Raw genomic sequence first — 23956 nt, forward strand, 5'->3', positions numbered from 1 at the left:
CTCATTTTTATATATTTTTCTAAACTTTTCAGTGAAGTTACTGCCATTTCTGCATTTAAAAACTTGGAGGACAGAAGGAAAGAAAAGCCCTTAGCTCTTCTCACTTCCTTCCATAACTGAAAGAAGATTTTGTTTGTTTTCCTTTAAGGAAAGGAAACCATGTTATCTATTTTCTGTTTGGAATTCAGAAATGCAACTTGGATTGTTAGAGAAATATTAAAATGAGGCATGGACATAGTTTGTGCTAAGGACAGAAAAGAGTTCTTGAGCTGGAAGGAGACTACTAGTCGAGTTTCTCAAGGACTAGCCTTTAAATAGTTAAAATAGTTCCATTTTGTGATGCCTAGATTAAAGGAAACACTAGGCATGACTAAATGGGTCAAAATATTAGTGCCAAAGAAGATTAAGTACAGCAGAATATCACATAGAAAAACAGGATTGTTCTGAGAGGATAGAAAATGTTTGCATTTGATATTAACAACTACAAAATACATGACTACACTTAGAAGCTGCCTTATATATCTTAAGTTGGGCCACTTTGCTGCCAGAAAGGTGAGAACCAGAACATTAGGAGAGAAAACAAAATGAAACCTGTTTGCTCTCTGTCTGAATTATGCAGGCTGCAACTAAGAACCAGAGGAGCTGTAAGTACAGGGAACACAAGGTGGACTTTTGCCTTCTCTCTGAGTTCTTGAGTCACTGCATTGGTGGATCTGACCTTTCTTGGGACATAAATGACTGTTGTCTGGGGCTACTTGTGTGAGTGCGTAAGCCTAAGTGCTTGAAAAAGTTTCTGATTCAAGTACAGGCATAAATTCAGATAGCTAATGAGTTCTGTAGTTCTGAAAGTAAAGGGCTTCTAGGCTATGATCTTTAATCAAAGCATCTGAGTTTTAGGTCCCAGGTTTGTCTTCCCTGAACTTGTGTAATTTGCCTAAGCAAATAAGCTCAGTGAAGAAGTATTTCTCTGAATAATGTGAGTGGTGGTTGCTATGAAAGCCTACAGTTGTGGATTTGGACACAGATTCTACCATAACTCCAGTATTTTCTTCTAAAAAGAAACAGGATTAGGTTTAAATGTGATATTCTACTACTTCAATGCAAGTGAATGGGAAGTTGTCATTACTGAAGTCTGTGGAGCTGATTGAGCATAACTCAGCATGAAGTTTCTGTACCATATTAATTACCTTCAGTCAACACAATGTACAGAAATTAATCTTTGAGAAAGATAACTTTAATCAAATGGAAGCAAGCAACTCATTTAATTTGCTTTGATTTTTAATCACTTCTGGGGATTATAAAACTCAAAGAGGCAGTCTTTTTTAAATTTATTAGATGTTTGCTTTGTATGTGACAACTTAAAACTTCCATATTTTTGAAATTGCATTAGTTTTAGAAAAAAAAAATGTTCACATATGATCTGTCAAAACCCTTAAATTGTATTTATGCTAAACAGCTCATCTTGCATACTACATGACACTGTTTATAATGCAGTATGGTTGCTTAGATAGTGTCTTGTCTATCCTGTATTTGCCCTTGGAAAAATCATCTTACTTTGTCACTTAGTTCTCGTGTCTGGTATGTGTCTTGTTAGGCTAGAAACCACTATATCAGAATGAAACTACAGAATGGCAAAGTGTATTTTCACATATTTCTATAAAAGTCTTCTGGTGAAATTCTCATGTTTTGGAGCATTTTCCATGTGACCCTTAATGATGCTTCAACAAGTTGGTTTTGTAACATGCAGCAGCTTTACTATAGTGTACTGTCATTTTACCTAACTGGCTCAACAGAGTATAAGCAAAATTGAAGAGTTTGACTTTACAGATCGTGCAAGAATCCAAGAAATTTTAATAATTTGATGCAAAAAAATACCTTTAACAAGCATAACAACTTGGCATGGTGTAACATGATACTGAAGTGCAAGTGTTTGGAATAAGAGATTAATTTGTAGATTTACTTTCATATTGATATTGTCTTTTGACACTTCACTTTTCAGTGCATTTAGATGGGATATATATATATAGCACTGACAAGACAGGATATGTGATAACTAATCCCTTTGTCAGAATTATTGCTGCAGTTTGGAGTAAATATTGGTCATTCTGACACTTGTTCATCAGTAGTAAGACCATAAAAAGTATACACTGAGGAAAATCTGCTAACTGTTGGTATTTCCCAGTTCAGTTTTAATGTAGGAGCAATGGAATAAAAAGCTGAAATACTTTTCAAGGTTAAAAGAAAGGCTTTCTGGATAGCTGAATTAGTGTCAAAACAATTCACTTTCCATTGAAGTGTTATCAAATACCAAGAAATCTGACAGAACTGTGGAAAAATGGAAGTGGAGGTGAACAACAAACTGACCTCAGTACACTTCAGATAAACTAGTATTTTAGTGAAGTATGCAGTAGCTTATTTATCAAATTGGAGGTAGGATTATAGAATATATAAACAAACTCAAAACTCCTAGTTATAAAGAAAATATGTATAATCTGCCTCACTGAGGTAATTAACTGTGAAAAAGTTGTTTCTTAAGTGTTCGTAATTCAAAAAAGTTAACTTACTTCTTCTAATAGTTGCATCCAAAATAATACTTTCTTAATGTGAATTTTACAGCATTTCCAAGTTTGATGAACGATGTTGTTTTCTATATGTCCATGACAACTCTGATGACTTTCAGATCTACTTTTCTACAGAAATCCAGTGTAGTAGGTGAGTTCAGTTTGTGTGAGTGTTGCATACCTGATCTATGTTCTGAATAGAACTGATTTAGTAAAGGTTGAAAGATGACATTTTTGCTTGACAAAATAATTATTTCTTCACTTACTTTCTCTCAGTGAAGAAGCATTGAGCTAAACACAGTGATGTTTAAAGTGATGATGTCCCATTACACTTGTCTGATTGTAATTAGTTTATCTACAAGTCCCTTGGTCTGAGAAAAGGCTTACCTAACTTATTCTAATTTATAACTGTTATCTTATTTTTGTGTATCTTGACCATGTCATGTAAGTTTCTACTTTGTTTTAGGTTCCCTTATGTGCCTGTTTAGTTTGATTTAAGAGCAACTAGATATAATAAAAAATTCTAACTTATATTGTATCACAGATCTGTGTTACTGTTGCACCTGAGGTATTTACTGATCGTATGTTTTCTCTAAACAGTAAGCAGGCTAACTGAATTTCAGGCCTAAATCTTTACAAACCAAATTCTTCCTTATGACTGATATTTTCATATAAACCTTCTGAATGATGTAGGAGTGAGTTGTTAATACACTTAGTATTTGGAGATGAATGCTATATTCACTTTTATTGCAGTAATTACTCTTTGTATATTACATGGAACAAACTTCGGTTAAAGAAAATTACTAGTTTTGTAGAGTGTGTTGCATAAAGCATAGGAAACTCTAAAATAATGTTACCTCCTCAGTCTTAATTTGGCATTGCAATTGTGTGTTATGAGACATGGTTGCATTTTTTTATGCCTTATTCAGTGCACTACAGGAGTCTGTTTCAGAGATGTGTCTCTGTTACTCAGTAAAAGAGATGTGAATATTTTATAATAATTTTTAATAATTGTACCATATGTTATAGAATTTGGAAAACAGCTAGTGGCTCAGGTGGGGAACTAGAGGAAAATGTTCCTGTACTTAAGGATCTCCACCCCAGAGAACTAGAAATTAGTTAAAACTCTGTTCTTCTAAACATGTTACTACTTTTATACTTTTGGCTTTCTGAATGTCCAACAAGAAACCACAACATCTGATTTTCAGAAATACTGAGTAATCACACTTGCAACCAAAAGTGTACAGCAAAAGTATTTGAGTATTGGATCTACCAAGATTTTACTATGCAATTACAATAGCAAACAACTGTTGAGTCCTGCTACAGCAAATAAAATAATTTGATAAACAGTGAGGCTTTTCAGTGTGTTTTTGATGTTCTTCATCATTTAAAATGGGATAAATATGGAGAAAGTAATGAAAGAAACCTATGAACATGCTAGTCAGTTTAATAGCTTGAAAGCAAAGCCCACCTTGTGAAGAATCTGTTTAATCTTTCAAAAGGATATTCTTCTTTGATTCTGTGCTGTTTATTGCTTTTTTAGGTTCTGTGGTTTGGTGAAAGAGATTTTGTCTGATGGAGTTGGCAGTACTTTGGAACTAGAAGGAGAAATAGATGGAGACACATTGGAGGTACGTCAATGATAAAAGATCTGGAGCTTGTTCTCAGTCTTCCCTTTACTTTCATATCAGTATACTAGAAAGATAAAAAATAGCATTTAAACTCTGCATACAAAATTTAAACTCCTACAAAATTATTTGCATGTGAAATTTGCATTCATTTGAAAAAAAACACGTTTTTGATGAAGTGGGCCTGTTACTATTGTAAAATGTATAAATCCCTAATGAAGTGTGTTACTGAGTATGTATTTTGTTGCAAACAATCTATAGATGAGAATTAACTGATATCAGCTGGCTTAAAAAAAAAAGATAAAATACCAAATAAATTCTAGGAAAAAGGTACTTCAGTTTTTCTAGCTGTTACCTGATACCGTTACTGCTGCGGGTCATTTCATCTGACAGGCTTCAGTCCCAGAGATTTGCAGATATTTAGGATCAGATTAATACATTGTACTTTTTTCTTATCACTGTAACACCTATATTAGGAACCCAGTAGCTGTAGGCTTTCTTTATAATGAGTATGGTGGGGGAAAAAAACCCCAACCAACTTGGAAAAGGTTATTCACATATTATGTGGGCTCAGGTTAGGGTAGGTGAATCTATGTCTTTATAATACAGTACCTCATAGCAGATGTCCAGATTTGTAGCACTGAGTACATATCCTGTGCTTCTTTTTATTTGTCTTGAAATCTGAAAAGCCACCATAAAAAGTAGATTGTAAGTTTTATTTGTCGTCAAGCAAATTTAGTCAATCTGATTAATGAGCGTGAAAACCCTACTGTGGTTTGTTTGAACTGAGTATCTTTCTGATTGTGTCTCATGCCAGCAACTCTCTCAAGCTTATGATTCAGAGCAGCTCTTCATGGTAGCAAACCTTTTGTGGTACCTGAGGCTTCAGAAGAGGTTTAAGAAAGTAGAAGACCCTCTACTGTACCATTGAATGTAATTGCATATGGTGAGGAAGATGAGATTTTGCACTGGAGTTTCTGCATAGTGGCCACAGAATTTTTCCTCACATCTGTTAAGCCCAGCTTAATACATACATTTGTGGTCTGGCATAGGATCAGGGCTCTGCCTTGGTAAAGACAGGGTATCTATAGCTGCAGATTTTACATTACATACTTATGTACATAGCTAATAGCAGGACAGTCTCCAAACACCACAGTCTGTTCAGCTGTGTAATAGTCTCTCAGAGGAAGTGAGTTCACCATGGCTTGGAGCCTTTTAAAAACTGAACTGAAAAAATCACTTGACAATGCACAGCAGGAAACAGTCCTGCATGAATGAATGGCACATGGAGATATGACTGCAGAAATTAATTTTAAATATTCAAGCTTTATCATTCTACATATCTTGAAGTTTTCACAATTGTACCGTGTACTTGCTTACTGTCTTAGGTTAGGACAATCAAGATATAGAAGGGGAGAATTAATTAGTTTAGTGTATAAATGAGCTAAGACACTTAACGTCTTCCTGCAACCTGAGATCTTACATTTTAGAAGAGACAACATGGAAAATGCAGCTTTGTATGATCTTGATGGGCTTAACCAGCACAGAGAAAGCAGAAGTTCTTACTGTTAATAAAACAACTGTTTATATTTGGGGAAGAGGAAGAAATAACATCCAGCACAGTCTGGGAGAAGAAAATCAAATTTCAGTTAGAATCCTTATGAGAATGTTGTTGCAAGGGGTTGTATATTTTGTGTATAGTCTAGTCCTACAGCTAACAAGTATTTTGAAGACTGAATGTGGAAGTCCTGTCTGCCTTAGGGTATTCACTTCTCTGTATTGATACTGAAGAAGTTCCTGTCACTTTAAGAGTACCTGATGTACCCCAAGTAGGATATCCTGGAGATCACTTCTGCCCTTCCACATTCGTGCAGAAGGTCAGCTATGAACACTTGTTTACTTATACTCAGTGGCCGGATTGCACATCCAGTGGATCACATATTCAGACTTTTGGCAAACAACAGTGATTTATTCAATCTTTGTAGCTGTTGGAACAAGAAGAGGCAAATGTAAAGTGGCATCAGGTATATACAAGTCTATTAAACTGTCTACTAACTAGCATTGAATTATAAATCCCAATGATTTTCATGTATCATGGGACTCAGACTGGAGAACATAGGTTTCTCCACAGTGATTACAGGGTTGGCTTAGAACCAGTCTGTTGCAGATGGGGTTGCTGTCAATCTTAGATTCTGCAATGTGACTGCTACCTTTTTTCTGCACAGTTTTATGTCATATGATAGCTGTGAAAGCTGGATATGCTCCTACCAAAGAACCCATCAAGTTTTGCATATGGCATTTTGGGTCAGTTATGCCTCTCGTATAACAAGATTATGTTGTGAACTGTGAAGTGCTGAAATATGGTAAATGGAACCCTACCAAAGCTGTGCTAGCTCGAGTTTGGTTCCACTAAGCAGATATATGCTGTTAGGATAAACGACAGATGGGTTTCCTTTAGCACATTCCATACAGCAGCATGAAACTTGACATCTTTGCTGAGGTGAAGAGGGGGAATGTCAGTGAGAAATGGATATTGCAATAACAGAGCTGCAGTATGGACTGGGAAGACACTTCAAGGAAATAGATCCCAAGGCTGTATTCTGTATCGGAGAGTCTCATTGGACAAAGCAGAAAAAGTGGTCATTGACAGAAATTTCAGTAGTTATGGCTATTGTAAAAAAGGTTTGTTGTTTGGGTGTTTTTTAATAGAGAATTTATATGAAACCAGAGATAATACCCTGCAGTTTTCCCATATGGGACATGCTCTTGGATGTGGGAAGATATTAGTGGAGGTCTGTTTACTCCTGATAATATCTGAGGCTATGAAACTGTCTGATTCCGTTCTTAACTCTTTGCAAAAGTGCTTTTTCAATATCCTTTATCAGTTCCCTGATTTAAACACAGATGTGCTGCTTAACCCAGCTTCCATAAGAAATTTGGTTTTATGTAGTGTCTAGGGTGTACTTTCATTGAGCAACATTCACTGACCTTTATAGTAGGAGAGCTCTGTGACAAGATCACTGTATGGGACAAGACCATGAGGTGGTGTAAATTAGTGTAGCTTTACTGCAGTCAGTGAACCAGCACTGAGTTATTCAACTGGAAATAGGACCCAGCATGTTTCTGCAGCAGTGGAAAACACCACTTCATATATTTAATCATTTTTTGAGAAGATGAACTTTTTTTTTTTTTTGCCTACTGGAAAAGCTCGTAATGAGGGGGGAGTATGTCAGAAATTAATTTTACTGTGGCTAAGCTCAAATGAGAGTCTGAGGTCTTAAAATAATGTCTACCCACTGTAGTGAGAATATCACTTTATTTATTAAACCATTGGTTTAAAAATTATGGGTTGTGTTCTGTATATTTATATATTCTGAAGGCTCTGTCAGCAGTTTGTAGAGATGATACTTTTTGACAGCACTGTTCCATTGAATTTGGTTTGGTGTTGTGTTCCTTGTTTGGACAAATGCATCTTGAAGTTGGTTAGGGATGATGGTTTTACAAAGCAAGTAAGATGGAAATTTTACAAGTTGTATAATGTTATCTGGGCTGTCAGATAACCTGCTGTCCTACAACTGTGCTGCAGTAACCCCTCTGTGCTGTTCTAACTTAGTACATAACTGTTGTTAAGGCTCTCTGTAATGTCAGATGTTAGTGATAACAGTTTCTGTGCTACTTTGTTTATTTTTTCTGCTTGCAGTATGAATATGATTATGATGAGAATGGTGAGAGGGTAGTTCTAGGGAAAGGTACTTATGGAATCGTTTATGCTGGAAGAGACCTTAGCAACCAAGTCCGAATAGCCATCAAAGAAATACCTGAGAGAGACAGCAGGTAAGACCTAATTTATTGTTATATACATACTTGTAATAAAAATGCACTCATTTGCTGAAAATTTGCTCTTCTTAGTATGTGTTTCTTTGTGGTTAGTTTATGAAGTCCAGATATACTAAAATCAGTTATTCTTGCCTCCTAATATTCAACTGTACTCTTTCGAGAATAAAAACTTTTAAATTTTTAAAGAGTTATGATATATATCATAAATGTTACAGTTTGATAATGTATATGCATATCAAGTTGCAGTTTTATCTCCTTTGTATTCTTTTTGGAGAGGGGGGAAAAGCATAAAAGGAGCTCTTTGGTGGCAAAGAGAGTACTATGTATTGATAGAGAAAACACACAAAAATTCTTTGAGGGCGTGTTTCTGCATCAGGGTTCTTCTGAGATCTGTCTCTGTACTTTTTCTGACTAGGCAGAGAATCACACTGCAGTTTGAAGGTCATGGACAAGATGTTTTCTGAGAATTGGATGGGTATCCCTAAAATCCATTCTTTGTCAAACTAGCATCTAAATGTAGTCTAGAACCTTTTCCTACCTTATGAAATACTCATTGGTTCTTTTCTTTTTTAATTAGATATTCTCAACCTCTTCATGAAGAGATAGCACTGCATAAATATTTGAAGCATCGGAACATTGTACAGTATCTTGGATCTGTTTCAGAAAATGGATACATTAAGATTTTTATGGAGCAGGTGCCAGGAGGTTGGTATCATTGTGAGCTTAGTCTCTCAAAGGATTCAGAAGCAGTTGGGACTCTAAACTTACTGAAAGTTAGTAGATATGCACTTAATAGATTTGTACACTGTATATAGCTTTTCTGTTGGGACATCAACTATAGGTGTCATTCTTATATAGAGAGTAGATTTGAAGATCCCAGTAACCTCTCCCCTTTCTGTAATAATTCTAAACCTGGAGAAAAGTCATTGAAAGTATTTGGTGTCGAATACTTGATTGTTATAAAATAATAGTTAGAGCTGTATAGTCCATTTAGCTTGAGCATCTGAATGACGACTGGAGCTTTTAGAATAAATTTCTGTTGAGTAGTAACAGTGATGGAGCAATTAAGTACTGTTTTGTAACTGCTATATACAAAGCACTGCTATTTCCTAGGTAGACTGGAGGTAAAAGTGATATGTGCCCCTTGCTCATAATTTCCAGTTTCACTTCTCCAGCATTTCTACATTTTAGGATGTGCAGTCCCTCTATATCCTCTCTAGTTTATGTTTTCATCTTCCGTTTGCTATTTACTCTTCAATGTCAGGGATGTGTCAGAATGAGTGTTAAATTATTGTATGACTATAATTTGCAAAATAAAAACAGAAATAATAGGAAGAAAGGTCAGGTTTTCTAAGAAAGATCCAGACACAAACATCCTAAGTGTAATTAAATAGATCTGGGGCATTTAATATAGGGAAGTTGTTTAATTTTTTAATTCTTGTGACCTTCTCACCTGAAAGCTGAGACAGTATGACTTGCATGATGCATGCAGATGTGATGAGTTTATATCAACACTTCCCCTGTTTTCCCACACTTGTTAACAGTATCAACTGGTGTTATTTCCAGTTCATATATGCACAGTAAAGTGGGCTGTGATTAGTTGCTAATGTCAAGATATTTTGAACCAATTCAGATATTTTAAACAGTCTTAAAAAGGAACCAGCTGTTCAGAATATACAAGATTCTTTGAGGAAACTTAACTTGAGAGAACTGTTGGTGTGGACTGAAAATTCCTTTAGCTGAATTCTTCTGGCATTAAATAGACCCACTGCATTTACATTATTTTATGCAGAATAAGCAAAACTATTCTTTTTTTTTTGCTTCATGATTAAAATATTTGAGTTATTTAAAGATTAGTTTTATTAGAAGTAGGGGAAGTGTGGATGACCTACCTCCTACTCTGAACATCCATTCAGAGGGTTTTTTCAGGAGCTTTCTCTCCTGTCTCTTGAATATTTCCAGAAGTTAATCCCATATTTGCAAGGAAAAGGCTCTTTCTACTTTTCTTCTCCCTTCCCCTCCTCGAGAAAATCAGCTTCTCTTTGCCCATGCATGTGGTTCATGAAGTGTAGTTTATAACATGATAGAGTGTTACCTTTAGTCTTTGTTTCATTAAGGGCTAAATGGGTGCTAGTCTTAGTCTCAAGAGTTTTTAGAATGAAGTGAGTGGGATGGATCCAGCGCTGTCAGAACATTTATTCTTGTCTTGGAGGTGGAACCTGAGCTGAGAAAAAAGAAATAACCAGTCAAGAGCAGAAACTAAATATTTGCTTGGAGGCAACTAGGAAGAATTTGGCTTAATTATAGGAATTGCTTTTCTCTTGTATTAGGATGGTGAGCAAAGGCTTCATCCAGACTTAAATGTTTCATGCTAATTTGGGGATTTTGCTATCTCGCCACACTTTCTTCTTAATCTCTTGTAGGCAGCCTCTCAGCTCTCTTAAGATCTAAGTGGGGCCCAATGAAAGAACCTACAATTAAATTTTACACCAAGCAGATTCTGGAAGGCCTTAAGTATCTCCATGAGAACCAGATTGTACACAGAGATATAAAGGTAAATTTTCCTTTGGTGTGTCTTGTTTGATTTGCTTTTTATCTTATTTACTTCAGTTAGTTTTACTCTGATCTGAAGTAGAGTTTTTAATAGGATTTCGTGGAAGCTTAAAACAAAAGCAAAGTATAAACCAACTCCTTCTCCCTGGTGCTCCTGGAAAATTCCTTTGTAGAAAAGTATATTACAAAGATAACTGCAAACTTGAAGGAGTTTTATTGACATTTAGAATCTGTATTCATCTGTCTCTCCTTTCTCCCTGCCTTCCCTCTCTCTCTCCTATTCAAACCACAGGGGGATAATGTTTTGGTGAACACCTATAGTGGCGTGGTTAAGATATCGGATTTTGGTACTTCCAAACGTCTGGCAGGAATCAATCCATGCACTGAAACATTTACAGGTAAGATGAATTTATCAGAGTTTATAACGGGGTTTGTGATAGATTTTGCATTAGAACCAAAAGGCTCTTTGGATTTGTGATGAAAACACTATTAGGTCTCTGTTTTCAGGGAAGAGTCAATGGGAATATGATCACCATAAACACAGAGTTGATATCCTTCTATTTTTTAAAATGTAACTTTTTTCCAATTTACTTTTTTTTCCCCTCCATTTTTTAAGTGTGATGGGGTAATAGTTTTTCTTCTAAGTGTTTTTCATTAACTAACAGTTGATTTGTTGCAGTTACATCTGGAAACACTTGAATACAGCAACTTTTTCATTTAATAATCTTGATATTAGTAACTCATACATGCACACTTTCTGGATGTATGTTTAAAAGTGCAGAAAAACAAACTCAAACTTGTAAATACTTTCAGTTTTGAGGCGTTAATTATAAAACCCAACCCACTGACTAACTTGGTGTTATGGCAACAAAAGTAAAAAGAAGTTTACATAAAAATGTTAGGCTGATGTGTTACAGAAAAGCTTTCAATACAACATTGTTGTAAAGACTTGTAATAGGAGAAAACAAAAATTGCTGGGCACCAGGTGAAACTCCACATTGAAAAATGAATATGTGGTCACATAATTGCTCAGTTCTGTGATCACTGAAGATACAGGGTAGCATGATGGTTTTTCTTGTTACGTGACCTTATGCAAAGGCTGGTATCACAAGCCTCTCACTGGCCTGCAGTTTAAATAAATGGTACAAATGAAAATTAAATTCTTAAGGTTCTGAAGTAACTTGCCTTTCTAAGCTTTTTTACTCATTATTAGCAAAGTTTGTGAATTGGAAACTAGGCCTATATTACATCATGATCTGAACACAGCATGTGATGTCTGCATCAGTGTCTTATGAGATCAACTTCCCATGTGCAGGCATTTTAAACAAATCAGTTCCTTTCAAAGCTGTAAAGATTGTAGTTAGAATCAAATTAAATTAAGTTAGAAGCTCCTTAAAGAGAAGAAAAAAATTATTTGTCCTGTTGATAATCACAAATGCAACATTTAAATGTTTTGTTAAGAAATTAAGAGCTACAAGAAGCAATCTCTTCAGTTTAGAGATGCCACAACAGATACATAGATAACATTATATCTGAACAGAACTGGTTAAATGCTGGCTATTGAAGCATTCCTGTAAGTGTTTTCCAAACAAATGATTTAAAAAAATAATTTTCTTGTCAATCATCTTGCTTATGCAGCTGGATTGATAATTCTCTAATATGTACAGGTCTCTTGTGGTATCTGAAAAAGTATTTTCAGGTTTTTCCTGTAATGTTTGTCCTTGCCATTTTTTAGACTGGTTCAGTACAGTTACATTCCATGGAAAAGAGTTGCACTACCACGTGGTGCTCATTTCTGCAGGTTATTCTGAAGACTTTAAATATATGAAGGGGTTCCATAAGGTAAAAATTGAAGTCATGGTGGAAGATGCTTTTGTGGCTATTAAAAGTCATAGTCCAAAATTTAATTTTTACCCAGGAAACCACTATTATGGCTGATTGCTATTACGGTTAGAGCAGGTACTAAGGAAAAATCATTCTTGCTTTACCTGGATTTTATATACTCCTTGGTGCCTTTTTAGCAACTAGTTATTATTAGAGATGATGTATGGAGAAATGGCATCTAAAGAAATGTCACCGTACTGTAATAAAAAGAGGTAAATCTTTCCTTGTGCCCTTCTTTGTTCTCTTGCATGTTTGCAGCCCTGTTTGTGCCTTCGAGATGTAATTTGCCATGAGAATAAATATTTTACTTAAATTATCATTTAAAATCAGTAAGCAGGTAGCTATAGCCCAGAGGGTCTTAAAAGGTCTCTTGCAATTTGTTTTGTTCCGTAACTCAGTACATAAACCCTGGTTTTCATGCATTGTGTAATGAAATCACATGATGGGAAGAATCAGACTTCTAGTGGTTTAAACATTATATCCCTCCATTCAAGACACACAGCCTAGGGCAAAGCTGTGGCTTAAACTTCCATTCTGCAGAGTCACATTGAATGAACATAGTGATACCCTTTTTTCTTCACCAAATGTCTTTTACTTAATAGTTCATAGCTTTACCACGATGTAGTTTTATTGCATTCTTAAAAAGAAAAATAATTTAAAGATGTCATAACAGAGCTGGTAGAAATTCAGGTGGAGAAAATACTGTAGTGTTCAAAACACTCAGAACATCCAGAGATTTCTGCTGGTAATGTGGACCCTTCCTGTAAATACCTCATGAACTGGGTTAGTATATGGTTCAATGTCAGTTATTTCGAATTGACCATCTTTTATTTATTTTTTTACTGTATTTTTTATTTATCATTATTATAACTAGTATTACAGTCAGATTGTCTACAGGCAGATTGTCTACTTTGTCACCATGTATAGCTTTAGAAATTTCAACAGGTTTAGTTAGCTTTAGAAATTCCAACATGTTTGGTGTTCGGTTTTTTTTGGCTAACCTTGTATGTCAGAAATCCCAAGCACATCCAAGACTTCCTGGAATTCCAAATAAATTATGATGGGTTCCCTAATTGTCTTATATTTACAAAAATAGCTTCTTTTTAAACTAACAGTTTGAAATTCTCTGTAACTGATGTTCTCATTATTGGCGTAAAAATATGAAAAATTATTCTCATGAGGAACTGTCACTGCAGATTTTCATTATCTCTTACATGCATAATCTTTAAAATTTGGTGTCTGCAAAAATTGTTGATGTAATTTTGTGTTCTGAGGAAGCTTTTGGAATATGTGGTGAATATACTTTTAGCAGTTTGAAACCTTGTGTTAGAAAGGAGGGGCAAAGAGGTAGCATATAAAAAGATGTTGAAATATAAGTTTATGTCAAGTTTTCAGTGCTGATTCAGGAAATCGAGTATTTATGTTGTACAGGTGGCATTTGACAATTTTTGGCTTGCTGAGTAGTGTGTTAATTCTCTTCCATAAGAATGAAGACTATACACTTGACTGTTCTTTTTGTCCTGACTAGGAACCTTGCAGTACATGGCTCCAGAAATCATCGATAAAGGACCACGAGGATATGGTGCACCAGCTGATATCTGGTCACTGGGCTGCACCATCATCGAAATGGCAACAGGCAAACCTCCGTTCCATGAACTAGGGGAGCCTCAAGCTGCAATGTTTAAAGTAAATACAGCTTCATTACTTTAGAGCAATAAAAAAAAAAAATTCAAATACTAACTTATTTTATAGTATTAATTGGTAGTAACATTTTGTGACATGGGTTCTTTTGCACAAAGCCACAGTCTGACCTGTGTTTTTGGCTCTCACTGAATGATTCTTCTCTGCTCTAAGCTGTATTGCTCTAGGGGTGATCAGTTATTTTTGTGCTGGAACTAGGTCATGACTCAGAGCAGCAATCTGAAAAATAAGTGAAGACGTATGAAAACTAATATTCTCTACTGTCTTACTTCTGTCATCTCCTGCTCTTGGTTTATGATTTCCTTCTTATAACCAGTCTCTCCAATAATGACAAACAAGTTATTTAAGTCCATCTATTTATTTATTTATTCAGTTTCTTTATTCAGTACATCAATTTAATTGTAGAGGTTATCGAGTTGTGTATTTTAAAAATGTTACATGCAGGAAATCCTGAGTCTTGAATGTGCTCAGAGTCATGGCTCAGAAGGCCTTAATGCACTATTAGCATTTTATTTCTGCACTGTCATTCAAACAGAGGCATGACTGCTCAGCATTTTTTGCTTCAGCTTGCATTGAAGCTGAACCACTGTTGTGAGTGCCTAATGGTGCCACAGTGTGTTAATGCAGCTGTATAATAAGATTATTTGAAAGCAGCTGGCACTTGTTTAACTGCTGGGCAGCTGTCTCCCTTGTGGCCCCTATCTTTGTGTTTGTTCTCCAGAATGTGTTTTGTGTAAAGATGCTGAGACTACAAGCTGTAATCCCACCAGACACGCGCCATACAGTGCACATGGGTTGTACAGCTCTTGCTGCAGAACAGTTATGCCAGATTGACATTAGAAAATAAGAAGGCAGAGAGGGAGCTGGAAAGATCACTAGAGAGCAACCTGTAGAAGAACATTTTTCATTACTTAAAGAAAGAGTCTTAAAAGAGACTGTTTTTAAGTAGTGACTTTAAAGAGTCATTACTTAAAGAAAGGTTTAACAAGGGTCTTGGTAAACCTTTGGACACCATGTGATTTTCAGTTAAACAACACTGAAAGACTAGGGAAAGATCTGGCCCTAGTGTAGGGGTGGTGACAAGGTCTAGCAAGGTCACTGAGAGTATTTGTGCAAGGAAATTTGGCAGCAGTGGGAGCAGAACAGGTGCAGCCTCAGGCAGTCAGTGCTAGAGGAGGAAATTATTCCTGTTCCTGGGCATGAATGTGCTGGAGGAGGCAGCAACTGCGACACAGTCCTGGGCAGGGGTGATGGGAAGCCTGTGCAATAACTGGAGGGATTTGTGGCTGGTAAGAGAAGCAGTGTTTGAAGCACTTGGTGTGGATAATGCCCAGATCTTTAGATTGCTTGAAAGCACATGGTTAGATACATCCATACCTTGACATTTGTGTAGTATCACATGGATATTCACACCATGTTTGCAATGAAGTAAAACAGGATTAGAACCTCGTTGTCACTTCACTGCTCTGTGTGGGTACCTGGATCACTCCTTTTCCACAAGAACCAAGAAAAGTGTGAGAGATCATATAAGAAAGCTTTGGCCTATGGTCTCCTTGCATTTTAGGAAAAATAATTAGTACTTCTGTTTTACTTGCAGGTTGGGATGTTTAAAATTCATCCTGAAATTCCAGAATCGGTGTCTGCTGAAACAAGGGCCTTTATTTTGCTCTGTTTTGAACCTGATCCTAGTAAACGTGTTACAGCATCTGATTTGCTCAGAGATTCCTTTCTGAAGCAAGTAAACAAGGGCAAGAAAGGCAGAATTGCATTCAAGCCTTCAGGTAAGGAATTATCAGCCAAATCCAAGTCAACATCATCATTAAGTGTTATATAAAAGATTGGAATCATTAAGCATTCCCTTTTACAAAGGACATTGCTTGAGCCAGGAAAGCAGCAGGAACTCAGCTGTTGAAAGTACCTATGATTTGTAATTACCCATATTTAAATTTAATAATGCCAAGAAAATATGATGTCTTGCTTATTTTGTGTTTTGCATGCTGAAATCTCTCAAGGCCATTTTTCCTCTCCCCAGAAATAAATGCTTCTTTTGTATTAAATTAAAATTGGAAAAATGACATTTGGTGAAGACTTGCTATAGCAATTCTACATTTTAGATTCACAATTATGTACTCTTCAGAGGTCTGAGTTTTACAGAGTAGATGTTTGGCACCTGAAAATGTGGGTCTATTAGGTGTTTGGGTCAGCATTTTCAACTTGATACATAGCATGGAAGTTTGGCACAGAGGTGCTGAAGTAGCTGTCTAGTGGGCTGTTTTGTTTTATCTGCATAGCATGTTTCTTCTCACCTCTCCCCCCAAATATAGCAGCCACTTTTTCAGTGATAAGATAATGAACGTTAATATAGGCCTACCAAATAAATCATTAGCATTTGGAGGAACTGGCCATTTAGAAACAGGCAGAGCCATTGATCTTGCTGCTTTTTTCCCCTGTCTGCACATACACACACACTCCCAATGCAAATTGAATTACTTCCCTTTCTGCACTTTTTCCCTCTCAACAAGGAACTTTTGAAAGAATGAATTCTAAGGAGAAAAACATAGCAAGGAATTTATAACACCTAGCTGAATTGGCTTCAGCAAGGAAATGGGCCTCATCTGTTGTCCTGAGGGACACTAAGAACTCCAGTCCCTGCAGTTACCCTGAGGTCACGGGAGGGGTCCCGCTGCTCAGCCAGGGCGGTGGCACTCAGGAGCTGTTGCCAGGCTGTGCCTCGCTGCCCCACTGCAATCATTTTCTCTTGTGGCCTTTCAGCTCTTGCTTGAGGGTATCTTCCTGGAAAAATTGTGTGTCATTAGAAAGGGTGGACCTTGCCTTGTTTGCTGCCCTGGGAGCAACAGGCTCTTTGTCAAATATCAGGGAAGACGCAGTTGTCTTTTGCACACCCTCCCCCTCCTTCTGCCTTCCTCCTTTCTTCTCTTCTCCCACTCATTGATGAGGTTATGGATCTCCTTCAGATGGTGAGGATCTCATGCTACAGGGTTTAGCACTGAGCTGCAGCAGGAAGCTAGCTCAGTGCTGGCCATGGACATGAGCAGAGTGGGCAAATGCTATAAAAACTGTTTGTTGGGTGAGGAGAAGGAAAGGCAATGTGACTGCAGAAGAGTATGTGTGCTTTGCCATGCTGGAGCTGGGGAGAGCTGTGCTGGCTGCTGCAGCCATCTCCAAGGGGGGGTTGGTGGCCTAAGGCAGGTCCTGACCCAGCAGTTAGCACAGTCTCAGCTACAGCAGTTCACTGTCTTCTCCCTCTACTGTTTCCCTCCCTGTCAGTTTCCTCAGCTTTGTCCCCATCTTTCCATCTTGTCTGTCCCTGTCCCCTTTTTTCTTTGCAATAATAAAGGTGGCTCGGAGCAAGTCTCAGCCCTTACTCTTGGGACAGCAACCCTCAGTTTTCTGTACTACTGAGAAGCCTTGAAACAGGTCTTACAAGGTGGCCTATATTGTTTTATTTCTGTGACTGTTTAACCTCAGCCATTTGAACATCAGTTGTGTGCCAGGGAATCTGTCAGAGCTTCCTGAACAACTTTTACCTTTTAGCTCTCTTCCTCCCCCACCTCTACACAATTTGTAGTGACAAGTATCAAAAACTTCTGTGATACTTTAGCTCCATGGATGTGTGCACCCTGACTTGAAAGAACTTCCTTAGCTTTCCTACCACACAACTGCAAACTGGCAGTCAGGATTACAGCAAGCTCTCATTATCTAGGTTTTTTTATTTCTTCTTACTTTCAAGATGAATTGGAAAGGGACAAGAGATTTCCTTCTGGCTAGTGCTGAGAGTCCTCACTGAGGGCAGGGGGACATATGAGTGAGGATTTACATGCCCATTAGCACGAGCAGAGATGAGGAGGGCAGGTAGTAGAGTATTCTCTGGTTAGAGAGATGGCTGTGGTGGAGTAGCCAATGAACCTATTGGTTCGATTCAGGCTCTTTAAACAGCTGTATATCCAGTTGTACCACTTTGTGGGACAGCACTAAGGGGGACTATGTGTGTATATATGTGTGTGTGTGTGTGAGAGAGAGAGAGAGGGTAACAAAATGGCATTTCATGTGTCCTGTCTTCAGATTCAGCAGTTACGTGTTCGCAGCTTTTATTGCCTATGCATATAACAATTTTGAGTTGTATTACTGCTTTCTGTCAACAAGATTACCTCTCCCTCAACCATTTTGCAAAATGAGGTCTTGATATCACTGAAGATGATCACAACCGTTTCAAGCATGTTGCCCTTTTTGACCTAATTCTGTTTCACATTTTACTATGTCTGTTTGTAGATTATAATCGTAATACATCCCTCCCACTGCCAATCCATGGAGAACAGGCTGGCAGTAGCAGCAGTGAGCATGGCTCTGTTTCACCAGACTCTGATGTACAGCATGATGTGTTTTTTGAAAGGACAAAAAGATCCATTTCAGAGATTCAGACAAAGCATCCCATTTCCCATTTACTAAGGTAAAGCATTTGCTTGTTGCTTGACATCCTTGAGGGATTTTGTGGATTTAATTCACATTATATTTTATCTGAGGGCATTTTTTTCACATAATGGCTAGAGATAAGTAGGCGTGTTAAACAGGAAGTGAGTTGCATAGGTAGGTTACCAGTTAATGTAAATATTGTCTATATTTAATAATGATCAATGATTCTTCTCCTTTAAGGCTTCCATGTACTTATATACTTTACTCCCTCCAATGAATAAATGTCAGTCTTCTTATTTACCAAGTGGATATGGATTCAGGAGTCAAGTGAAGAGTTGACCCTTCCCTGTACTCATGAAAAAAATGTGGGAAAGGGGAAGCAGAAAAACAGTTCTGCAACTCACAAAGTACAAAGCAATACCTTCAAATTAGTATGTTACAGTATGGGTCCAGAAAAAATGAATAGTTTCAGCTTTCTCCAAAACTGACCAGTGCTGACTGACATTAATGCCAGCTTCTTAGCAGGGTGAAATCAGCCATGTGCTTTTGGCTTCAGTGGGTTTTGAACCAGCACAGGGTCTGTGCCACCTTCTCTCTCAGAATTAGCATTTAACAGTCTGATCAATCTGCTGCTGTAGTTTTAATTCCCTTTTTAACCTCGGAAATACCCCTACTCGCTTCTGACAGTACTGCTGCTTTGCTAATGCTGAGGTCTCTCTTGTGCATGTGACACAGTGTTCCTGATGAGGGCTCGGCCACGGAGGACAGGAGTGCCTCTCCTTCAGTGGACGATAAGGATTCTGGACTGTTCCTGCTGCGGAAGGACAGTGAACGCCGAGCAATCCTATATAAAATCCTCAAGGAAGAACAGGATAAAGTTGCTTCCAATTTGCAGGAGTGTATTGCACAGGTAATTTCACTTCAGCTCTCCTTTTTCCATTGTAAAAGGAAAATAACAGGTAGTAGTACTAATAGATGAGGGTGCTTGGATTGTTTCTTCTGTGAATATCTTTAATCTCTTGAGACTTGTAACTGTGTAAGCCATTTGCTTTGTCTGAAGGGATAGCAAACACCAGCTTTTGGCTACTACTTTTGGCTGGTTTTATCTGAGGGAAAGGTTGGGGCATTTGATATGGGGTTGTTGAGACTTAGGTTGGTGGGTTGGGTAGTTTTGATATTGTGTTTTCTTTTGGCTTTTAAGGACATGGAACTAGAACACCATGTAGTAATAGGTGTTTTGCTTTAAAAAGCTAAAGTAGGTTTTCTGTAGAAGGAAAGGTTGAGTGGGAATGTTTCGTGACTGTAAAGAGAAGCAAGAAAAATCATGTTTGCTTAAGGCATAACCAGGCACTGGCACACACCTGTAACAGAGCTGCTGGCTTGGCCTTTTCTAATGTCTGTGTCTAATGTGCCTCTGACATCATTTATTCTTACCAAAGCTGTGTTTTTTCACATGGACTGCATTCACATAAAGGGGAGCCTGCTTAAACTACCAAATAGCTTATAGCCTTACAGAGGACTAAAATTTGTATGTGAGATCTTAGTCAGAAATAACCAGGACTCTAAATTTTTTCCATAATAACCAATTATTTAGTAAGAGCAAGTCCTACTTCAGTCTTCAGCTGTTTCGTAGCACTGTAATCCTCTCTTTTCCATAATTTATGTAATACTTCTCCCTTTACCTTTTCATTATACAGATTGTTGTTCTTACAGACACTTGGATGGTTACGGGACACTGTGGGGGTTATGGACTGCAAATCATAGAATGAACACTTGTGAATCACTTTGCCATTTTAGACCTTTTTCTAACTTGGGATAAATGCATATATAAACATACTTTTTTGCCTAAGGAAATGAAATGTCTGCATAATTAGATGTGAGATTCATCTTTTCAAAAGGATAACATCTAAAAAAATTGGGTCTCTTAGCGACTCACTGTGCTGTTTTTTGGAGGAGAGCTGCCCTCTGCAGTACATTGTGGAAATGTGTAGATACAATCTGTAACCTCTTCCCTTTGTGACAGCCACAGTAGCAGTAGACGTAATTTCTTTTTCAGAAAATAGAAATTACTATTCAAAAATTTTCTTGTTAGGAAAAGGTAAAAACTAGAGACTTTGCAGAAATGAAAGTTCTGTGGTTTCTGTGCATCAGTGAGAAATATACATAAGCAAAGCTATGTAACCCTAAAAATATTAATGCTAGTAAATTAGATGTTTACTTGATATATGTTCATTATCTTTTCTCCAGAGCTCTGAAGAACTGCAACTTTCAGTGGCCCACATCAAGCAGATTATTGGGATTTTAAGGGACTTCATACACTCTCCTGAGCAGAGAGTGATGGCTTCTACCATATCCAAGTTGAAAATGGATTTGGACTTTGACAGCACTTCCATCAATCAGATTCATCTGGTACTGTTTGGATTCCAGGATGCGGTGAGTTCCTTTCCTAGTGCAGGGGGAGAGGAATTCTTCATAGAATCACAGAATGGTTTGGGTTGGAAGAGACCTTAAAGATGACCTATTTCCAACCCCCCTGCCATGGGCAGGGACAACTTCCACTACATCAGATTGCTCCTGGACAGAACTTACCCCAGGGGTTGGTTCGGAGCTTCTGCACTGTTCCTCACTCCTCTTCCTCCTTGCACTCTAGAAGGGTTTGAATGTCACAGTCTGGTTTGAAATGTTTGAAAGCTGTAGCCTAAAACTGTCAAATTTGTTGTTTAGATTTTGAAAGGTGGGAGAGTTTCAGTGCTGTATGCAGTTGTTACCTTATAAAGCTTACTGTGACTATTGAAAAACAAGATTCTCTCTCCTAAGGTGTGAGCAAATGTTGTTTGCTGCTACATTGACAGGTGAACAAAGTATTAAGAAATCACTTAATAAGACCCCACTGGATGTTTGCAATGGATAACATAATCCGCCGTGCAGTCCAAGCAGCAGTCACTATTCTTATTCCAGGTAAATCAAAGCAGCTGAAAGCAATCCTTTTTTCAAAAAAAGGTTTTTTACATATCAAAGAGTTATAGCAAATGGAACGGTTTAGATGTTTAATCTGTCAGCATGCCATTAACTGCATCCCAAGTGCCACTCATCAAAGGCACGGGGTCAGAGTGTTGCAGAGAAAGAAGTGTTGATCTGGAGGATTAATGCTGTACTTTCAGTACAAAAGCACATAATAAGGAGAGAAATGCAGTGGTTCTGCACCCCCAGTGTGGGTGCAAAATCCATGCACCCACATGACGAAAAAGGCAAATTAAATTCAGTCCAAGCTGGAGATTTTCTAGTAAGAAAGAAGATGACTTTCTACCGCATGTTAATGACATCCAGGGTGGGTAACACTGCACAGATTTGGTTATATGTTCTGAAAAATTATACTGAGGTGTGGAACAGATGTGTAGAAGGGAGTGCATTAATAGGAGGAGGAGGATTCTGGCCCAGAGATGGACCGTCGGAAAAATCGCCAGCAGGAGGCTATATTAACTAAGAACTATCTAGGAATAAGTTAAGTTGGAAATTTGCAAGTAGTTTTGTAACTCCCTGAAGTGCTGAGCACCCCTTCCTGTGTAATAATGTTCTGACAGCACTCTAGTGAGGTGAACCGTTGTAATCCCAAGTTGCCATGGCTTTAAAGCCAAATTGGCCAAATCTTTTAAGACTTTGTTTGTACCAGAAAAAGGGCAGCTATTCTTTGGTGAGAAGGGTGGCCACCTGCAGCAAGTTTTGAGGACTGGGGTTAAAATGCTACCTGGAGGAGAGGAAAGCTTTGTAAAGTCTTTGGTCCAAGGCATTAGGGGAAAACAACTTTTTTTTTTTTTCACAATTTAGAAAAAAGTAAGCTTTCAGGAGTTTCTCATTAGCATATTTTATTAACTGTCTTATTATTCAAATCATGATATTTGTCCCCTCTATGACTGTGATCTAGAGCTATCTACCTCTGCTGGTGCACTGCAGCACCATTCATTTCAGACAGAGCTGATGCCAGAGAATCTGTGGTCCAGCTCACCTAAGACTTTATTGCAATAGTGAGGGGAGGCAGCAAAGCACATTGTGCAAACAGCCACTGCCTCAGCTGAAGCTCCCCACCCACAGTAATAAAGAACAAACTGCAATACTTCTGGAAAAAACTTGTCAAAAAAATCCTATCCTTACCCTCTTTTCTTTTACTAGAGCTTCGCGCTCACTTCGAGCCAGCATCAGAAACGGAAGGTGGGGACAAGGATGGTGAGGAAGTGGAGGACAGTTTCCAGCCCTCTGAACAAAACGGGGCTGAGGATCCTGCCATCACATCGGGAGTCAGCACCCTCAGCTCTGTGGTGTCACATGAGGCTCAGCAGCAGCTCAGCCAGGAGCTGGGCAGACTTAAACACGAGACCTTCAGGTAACTCTCCTATAAAGACTGTGCAAGCATTTTCAGGCAGTCTTTGAAAAGCTCTCAGACTTTGCTTTCTACATTTACATGTGCTTTCTTAACATAAGTACTGCTCACCTATTGCCTCCTGATAAAGGAGACCTTCCAGGAACACAAATGGATTTGGAATACGCTGGCAGTACCAGTATGACAGCTCAACACCCTGCAGTACAATTTTTATTTCTGTGCAATTATTTTTTTAATTGCAGAATGTCACATTGGATTTCTACTGTAATTAGGTTTGTGCAACTGTGCCAGTTTCCTTCCTACTTCCTTGGATGCCACCTGACTTGGTGTCAGTGCCTTAAGGCTGTTCCTGCAAGCAAAGGCCAGAGCAGCTCTGTCCTCACGGGACAGGCTGCCCCCTAATGAGCACAAGCATAGCTCAGCAGAGCCCCTGCCCTGTTTCTCACAGGTTACATCTGTAGGCTGCTGCTGGTGTGTTAACAGCTGAAGGTCCCATTCTTCCTTGTGGATGTGATGTGAATCTGTGATCAGAAAGTCCCTGGTAGAACATCAGTGTTACACTGTTCAGAGTAAATTACAGTATAAAGGCAGCAACTCTTCCCAAGGAGGCTGCAAAACAGCAGGAACAGAATTTACAAGCTATTTATTAAATTCTGCAGGTGAAAGCCTTCAAATGCCACTCCTAAGTGAGTCTCAGACAACTGAAATGAAATCTGTAAGCCATAAAAGAGGTTACTTATGACAGTATCTCTCAAGTGTCTCTGTCCTGTGGTAGTCATTAAAAATGATAAGTATTTTTTTCAGCTACTTATTCTCAGTGTGGTGGTGTTTGCTCTCTCTCATATGCTGCCAGGCTTTTGGAACACCTTGTTCAGAAGGAGAAAGAGTATCAGACCCTCTTACGACAATCTTTGGAGCAGAAGACTCAGGAATTACACTTGCTTCAATTAAAACTTAAACCCAAAGGTATGAGGAGATACTGCATA

At 38.0% G+C, this 23956-nt stretch overlaps 1 protein-coding gene across 4 annotated transcripts in view; it reads left to right on the forward strand.

The window, feature by feature from the left end:
- MAP3K15 (mitogen-activated protein kinase kinase kinase 15) overlaps positions 1-23956 on the forward strand; it is an 88900-nt gene that overhangs the window by 63235 nt on the left and 1709 nt on the right. For all 4 annotated transcript variants that reach the window (XM_051794849.1, XM_051794850.1, XM_051794852.1 and 1 more), the window contains 14 exons: positions 2617-2712; positions 4105-4192; positions 7890-8023; positions 8604-8731; positions 10450-10580; positions 10872-10977; positions 13992-14149; positions 15762-15945; positions 18455-18632; positions 19331-19505; positions 20843-21028; positions 21448-21553; positions 22763-22973; positions 23824-23936. In XM_051794849.1, the coding sequence (XP_051650809.1) occupies positions 2617-2712; positions 4105-4192; positions 7890-8023; positions 8604-8731; positions 10450-10580; positions 10872-10977; positions 13992-14149; positions 15762-15945; positions 18455-18632; positions 19331-19505; positions 20843-21028; positions 21448-21553; positions 22763-22973; positions 23824-23936 (1994 nt within the window). The remainder of the gene's footprint in view (positions 1-2616; positions 2713-4104; positions 4193-7889; positions 8024-8603; positions 8732-10449; positions 10581-10871; positions 10978-13991; positions 14150-15761; positions 15946-18454; positions 18633-19330; positions 19506-20842; positions 21029-21447; positions 21554-22762; positions 22974-23823; positions 23937-23956) is intronic.

This window comes from Manacus candei, unplaced genomic scaffold (assembly GCF_025592945.1).
Source record: "Manacus candei isolate 608988 ecotype Guabito, Panama unplaced genomic scaffold, ASM2559294v1 h1tg000041l, whole genome shotgun sequence".
NCBI classification, from domain to species: Eukaryota; Metazoa; Chordata; class Aves; order Passeriformes; family Pipridae; genus Manacus; species Manacus candei.